Genomic DNA, 6,824 nt, shown 5'->3' with positions numbered 1-6,824 from the left:
TCTCTGTGTGTGCTTGTGAGTATGTGTCATCTTCTTATACGTTTGTGGTCATGTAAAAAAAATGACATGCAGATAAATAATTTCAACTTTTTTCACCTTAAATGTGACCTCTACAACACACTTGATAAACAAATGTAAATCTTTCAGGACAGGTGAAAGATTAAACAAATGAGATGATGTGATTGCATAAGTGTGCACATTCTTCTGTAACTGGAGATGTGGCTATGTTCAGATTTAACCAATTACATTCAAACTCATAACTGGGGTCAAAACACATCTTCAGCTATTCTAGTTCGCTTTTCCTGACATTTTATGGCCACTTCTTCCAGCACAAGCCATGATCCACAGAGAGCTTCCGAAGAATCAGTCAGGTGAAGGCTACAAAAGAATTTCCAAGGAATTAAATAATACAGTGAAGACTATCATCATCAAGTGGAGAAAATGGGGCACAACAGTGACATTACAAAGAACAGGATGTTCGCCCAAAATTGATAAGAGGAGAAGAAAACTGGTCAGAGATCTTGGCAAGAGACCAACAGCAACACTCAGGAGCAGCAGGAGTTTCTCTAAGTGCTGGCTGTGTACTACATGTGACAACAATCTCGAGTCTTCTTCATATGCCTGGGCTATGGGGTGGGGTGACCAAAAGGGAGCCTCATCTGACAAAAACATCCAAGCTCGGCTTTATTTTGTGAAAAGACATCTGAAATCTCCCAAACGCATGTGGGGAAATGTCTTATGGTCTGATGAAACCGAGGTTGAACTTTCTGGAGATGATTCAAAAACGTAACACTGCTCATCACCAAAAGAACCCCATACTTGCAGTGAAGGATGGTGGTGGCAGAATCATGCTTTGGGGCTGTTTTTTTTAGGGTGGAGGGAATTATGAACAGTTCCAAATACCAGTCAGTGTTGGTACAAAACCTTTGGCTTTCTGATATAAATATGAAGACAAAGTTCAGCTTTCAGCACAATAATGGCCCAAAGAACATATAAATCCAGAAAAGAATGGCTTCACTGAAATAAGATGGAGGCTTTGGGATGACCCAGTCATTCCAAAGCCTGAATGACTGGGCCTGGCACTGATTCAGGTCGGTGCCAGACCTGAATCCCATCCGGGTGATCTGAAGAGTTTTGAGCGCAGGCAGTGCAACTTGTGAGATTTGGAGCCGTTTTGCAAAGAGTAGGCAAATGTTGCCACATTAAAATGTGCCACACTGATCCTACCAAAAAAAGACTGAGTGCTGTAATAAAAGTCAAAGGTGCTGCAACAAAGTATTAGTTTAAGGATGAGCATATTTGTGCAACCAGGTTATTTTAAGTTATTTTTACCCTTTAAAGTTTTCAGTTTGTTTTTCAATTAAATTGCACAGGTTATAGGTGAAATTAAAAATGGAAAAAGTTGTGAAATAATTTTTTTTGACATCATGAAAACCTGGCATTTCAGCCAGGAGTGTGTAGACCTTTTATATCCACCAAAAGATTTTATATATACAAATAAAACCAGTGAACCAGCCTGTGTTTACTGGTTTTAATGGGAGTGCCAATCCTGCTTCGGGTCATTTCAGGAATTGTCCACACGTAGTTGGGTCTTTATATCCACTGTGTGTATAAACACAGTGGACATAAAACAGCTCATATTTAATCATGTTCTCTACATTTGTACAGTTAAAATAAAACCACCTTCAGTTTACTTTCACAAGCATTTTATTACATGAAGTCTTTTTACAATATTTAATGTTAAAGTCTCCATCCTACAGTTTGGGTGGTCCAGTGAGCCTCCATCCTTCCATTTTGCCAGCTTTAGTAAAAAAGGCCAGTGTTCCCAGAGCCAGGCAGCCTGTCGTACCAGTCATAGCATTGTGGGCTGTGGAGAAGTAGAGACCACCGAGTCATTCATCAACCAATCACATTTCATCCTGACGTCAGACAGCTGAGAAACACAGGAGGTTCACCACAAAGTTGGAAATCCTAAACAAATCCACCTTTTGGTTATGCTCCATTAAAACCAATCAAAATAAGACATGATCAAACATGAAGATTTGATATGAAACAATTTTTTTTTCCACACTGATTGGGCAAAGCTGAATAAAAAGCTGTTTAGTCTTTATTGGTAGGAATTTCACCAGCACAGAAGCAAAGAGTGAAAATAGAGAAAAAAAGAACTAGAGAGCTCAACATTCTGATTAAAGATCTCGTTTGAGTTTTACTGTGAACCCTGACATCACTGTCGTCTGCAGGATGATTGAAATTGTACTAATCCCAGCAGCGTCAGACTTCAATATTTTACATGACCTAAAAGATCTTTAAACCTTTTTTATTACCTTTTTTCTTTGTTTTCAGAAGAGAAACCCCCAACTGCTGCCTCTAAACAACTGAGTTCTGAGCCAAGTGTTTAATTCTAGTTTTCTCATACATGTAGTGAGTTCCCTGCAGTGTTCCAGTGTTCAGCATGTGTTCACCGCTTTTAGTGGAGTGCCATTCTTGCTTCAGGTCATTTCAGGCCTTGTCCACATGTAGTTGGGTCTTTATAAAACAAAGACATTTGTCTTTGTCACATCGTTTACAATAATAGTATCATGCACACAGGAGAGTTTTCATCTCTCTTCCGCACCAATCAGCCCCAAGCATTGTTTTAAAAATGTCAAATCTATAGGGGGCAGTATAGCGCAAAGCTAATGGTAGCCAATCAGATTGCTTCAAAACAACAAAGACTTCCTGTTAGGAATTAAACATTGTGTCAGGATGTTAATTTATGAGGACACATATATAGGCTGAACTACTTTTATATTCATAAAAGAATATAAAGCTAATAAAAATCATGACAAAATAAGTGGATATAAAGCAGACTGTTATGCTTTGGAGCCTAAATCTCCATATTCCCATGTACACATGCAAAAACAGACTTTTCCCAAAATTCCACTTTGTTCAGAGTTTTTGTAAATAATCATTTTAGGTCCAATTAAACTGAGTTTTCATGTTGATGAAGGTAAGGTAGGTAAGGTAATTTTATCTATACAGCACATTTGCAGCAACAAGGCAGTTCAAAGTGCTTCATATTCCCGTTCTGGGTATAGTGAAAGCTCAAAGCGTATAAAAATGTATTTGTTTTCCCAGATATACAGCTACACCTGTTGGAAGTTGAGTCCTAACAGAGCTTTGGTGACTGAAATTACAGCTAGCAGCCATTACTTACTCCTGGCTCCCAGGAAGATGCCCGAGACGCAGCCGCCAACAAAATAATTCAGTGGGTCATCAGGAGCCTCTCGGGCCTGAGCGGTGAGACATGTTGTCATTCCGAAGATGGCTCCCATAGTGGCTGGAAAATGCAAAACTGCCAATATTAATGTTCAATATTACATATCAAGATGATGTATAGACTTCTCAGTGAGCAAAGAACTTTCTGAGATCTGTGACAATGTTGAGGTCAGTGCTTAAAACCTCATCTGAAGCACTGAAGTCTGCATGTTCATGACCAACAGAACATGGGTTCTAGATCTACTGGTGACAGATGTCTAGTAATGCGTTATCAATCATAACAGCAATATTAATACCAGATACCTATATCGGCCCACTTCAGATCAGAATTGACGTCTGAAGTGACTAACTGAAGTCCGTGATTCTTCAAAACAAAGTTTCAAAGTCCTGCTACTGGTTTGATTTTAAAAGATAAGTATTCCCTTACTTGTGAAACCGATACCAAAGCATAACTTCATAAGAGATTGTGATTTTTTAAAAATTATTTTTCAGGGAAGAGTTCTCAAAAATGTATACTTTATTCTCCTAATATAAGACTATTTTGGAATCAAAACTCTATTCTCGTATTGTTCTGACTTTATTCTGGCAATATTACAAATTCATTCTTGTAATATGACCTTATTCTTCTATTATTATCATTTTATTCTGTAACATTACACCTTTATTCTGAAAATGAAAAAATGTATATTGTTAACCTTACCCTAACACAAGTAAACCATTATGTTGAGCATTAATGGTCATCATGACCTCCAGCTAATATAATCCAACCTTTTCTCTTAATTCAAGCAGAAAGCAGGAACATACTGAGTGATATTCTGACCAGCCTCTTAAAGGAAGCAGGAACACCATGCCTGCTATCACCGTGACTGATAACCGCCAAAACAGCAGAAACAGAAATATTTACAACACATGCTATTCACAACGATCTGAATAGTTATGTCCTATTTTTTGAATATGCATATTTTAATTAGCTTACCCATTGTGACTGTTGCACTGGCAGCCCTCTGCACTGCTTCCAATGCAGTATCAGGCTGGAATGCCACTATGTGATAGGCTGAGCCGATCAGACCTGAAAAACACAATTATAGGTTCATTTAGAACAAGAAGCGCGTCCTGCAGCCTGGACCCAGCTGGATCTCCAGAACACATGAAGGAAATAACCAGGTCATCAGCAGGACTCTGCAAAACTTGACCTCACGCTGATGAGGTTATTCAGACAGCTGATCAGGAGTGTTGGGCCAGGGACTCCTCTGCAGCACACCAGCCTGGAAGACTGGAGCTCAACACCCCAGTCCTGAACCAGCTACTGACGTTGTTAAGCAGCAGGTTTCTACTTCCTGTCAGCCACTGGCTGCAAATAAGCGTCAGGAAGTACAGCACGACATGGTGGACGCAAACTGGACAGTTACAATTTCAACTGTCGTTTGGAAATGAGGACTCGAACACCGACATCCATTCCTGAGTTCTGTTCGGAGAACATTTCCAAACCCAGCACTGACCCCGGAGCTCCAGCGGATCACTGACCCCGGAGCTCTGGACATCCCGCTGGATCTCTGTAGTTCTGAAACACTCAGTAATGGATTTATGCTGAGGAACCATCACCCAGGTTTTAGATAAAAAAAAACTTTATTAAACAGATTTCCTGAATCCAGCGACCCTGATTCATTTAAGCCCATTAGCTTAGCTTAGCTAGCTGCTAAAGCGCTGTGTTTCCCGTAGCGGCCCCCGGCCCCAGAGCACCGTCTGCGGCCTGATACCTACCCAGAGCTGTGCCCAGTTTGGTGGCGATCCATGTCTTCTCCACGCAGTCTGTCCCCTCTGGAACATCCCAGTAACCCATCACGATCCGTGGTGGTGCAAGGTCAACACCGAAACTCTGTCTCGTATGTCTTCGGCCAGTGGTAGAAACTGTACTGCCCCCTACAGGTGTGAATAAAAATCCGTCCATCGTCTGGTCCGCAATCTGCGGCACCGGAGCCGGAAGTGGATCTCCGGATCTTTCATAATAGCTCAATAACTTTAGATTAAATGGTGAAGAATAATTTAACGTTTTAGATATAAAATTCATCTATGTCTTAGCAGTTTTGTGAGTTTTTAAATTGTCGTAATTTAATTTAATTTAATTACAGAATGACACTGACTAAAAAAATATTTCCCAGTTTGTGCTAAGAAAGCAGCAGGAAAAAATCGAGTTGAGTTGCTGCTTTCTTAGCACAAACTGGGAAATATTTTTCTTGGATGCAAATCTCAACTGTCACTGAAATAGTCACTGCCTATATCTCCTTCTGTGTTGACTCTATTATACATCAAAAGACAGTAAAGGGGTATCAAAACAACAAACGACATATAACAAAGGAAATATGTGAGTGCATTGCCAGGAAAAAATCTGCCTTCGCAGGGGACAAGGCTGGTGTTAGAGCAGCACATAAGGATCTCTATCTGCTGCTGCAGCATAAGGAGCAGGTGGAACGTGAGCTGTCTGACTCAAACACTAAGGGAATGTGGGACTCTATCCAAGTCATGACCAGGGGCTTGCAGCCAGGGGCTTCCAAACAGATCTGGCTGCACTAAATGAGAGAGAAAAAGCAAACGACTTAAACTGTTTTTATTTACGGTTTGAAACTTATGATTCTAAGGAGTGTTGGCAAATATTAGAGGATGTAAATTGTGGAGTTGAGAACAGAATTGTAATTGATTTACAGTCAGTAACTACCCAGATAGCACACAATGTTAAATCAACGTTGAATTATAGTTAGAATTGTTGATTTTTGGTTGAAGTCTATTTAAATCTTTTTATTTGTTTTAGACATGTAATAACAACAGTTAAACAAAAACAAAATAACAGGTGCTAACATCACATATTTAGTAAAAAGGGAGGAGGAGAAGAGGAGGGGAAGAAGGGGGAGGGGGGGGTGAAAGGACTACGTACTCATGAAGACCGTCTCAAAATACAAAAGAAATGGCTGCCAGGTAACGTTGTATTGTTGAATGGAGTCGTTGACTGTATGTYTCAGATGCTCAAGCTTCAGATGGAACATTACATCCTCCATCCATTGCCTATGAGACGGAGGAGCGGTTCTCTTCCAGTTAAATAGTATTAAGCGTCTGGCAAGTAATGTGGCRAAAGCTATGGCATTGGCCTGCTGCGTTGTTACTGGTGTTGCCGGAGGGACAACCCCAAATAGRGCAGTTAGAGCACTTCGATCAATATTCCTCTTACATACAAATGTAAACGTGTTAAAGATTGACTCCCAAAAGGGGAAGAGCCTGGGGCAAAGCCAGAACATATGACTGAGGTCAGCAGGGCTGTGTCCACACCTAGCACAAGATGACTCTACATCGAGATACATTTTAGATAGTTTATTAGGGGACAAGTATAGTCTGTGCAATACCTTAAACTGTAGCAGGTTATGTCTAATGCAAATTGAAGAAGAGTGGATTCTAGAAATTGCGGCCTGCCAGTCTGCATCAGTAAATGATTCCCCTAACTCTTCTTCCCATGATTCTTTCAGATGTCTAAGTGATGGGGATGCAGCACTCAGAATTATGCCATATATAGCTGATAC

At 40.4% G+C, this 6,824-nt stretch overlaps 1 protein-coding gene across 1 annotated transcript; it reads right to left on the bottom strand.

Moving 5' to 3' along the window:
* Positions 1-1,689: 1,689 nt before the first annotated feature.
* Positions 1,690-5,234, bottom strand: ndufa11 (NADH:ubiquinone oxidoreductase subunit A11). Its single transcript, XM_008408158.2, has 4 exons — positions 5,020-5,234; positions 4,235-4,327; positions 3,197-3,319; positions 1,690-1,867 (listed from the first exon to the last, which is right to left on the bottom strand). The coding sequence occupies exons 1-4, from the start codon at positions 5,204-5,206 to the stop codon at positions 1,755-1,757; spliced, it is 516 nt and encodes a 171-aa protein (XP_008406380.1). The 5' UTR covers positions 5,207-5,234; the 3' UTR covers positions 1,690-1,754.
* Between the last annotated feature and the right edge of the window lie 1,590 nt (positions 5,235-6,824).

The sequence above is a fragment of the Poecilia reticulata genome, linkage group LG4 (assembly GCF_000633615.1).
Source record: "Poecilia reticulata strain Guanapo linkage group LG4, Guppy_female_1.0+MT, whole genome shotgun sequence".
NCBI lineage: Eukaryota > Metazoa > Chordata > Actinopteri > Cyprinodontiformes > Poeciliidae > Poecilia > Poecilia reticulata.
This window is presented reverse-complemented; position numbering and strand designations above follow the sequence as displayed.

Excerpts from the sequence above, each read along its gene's own strand:
- ndufa11 (XM_008408158.2), bottom strand. The coding sequence starts at position 5,206 with ATGGACGGATTTTTATTCACACCTGTAGGGGGCAGTACAGTTTCTACC. Across the intron at positions 3,320-4,234 it reads CAGTGCAACAGTCACAATGG|CCACTATGGGAGCCATCTTC; the intron begins GTAAGCTAATTA and ends TGCATTTTCCAG. Across the intron at positions 1,868-3,196 it reads CATCTTCCTGGGAGCCAGGA|CCCACAATGCTATGACTGGT; the intron begins GTAAGTAATGGC and ends ACTTCTCCACAG.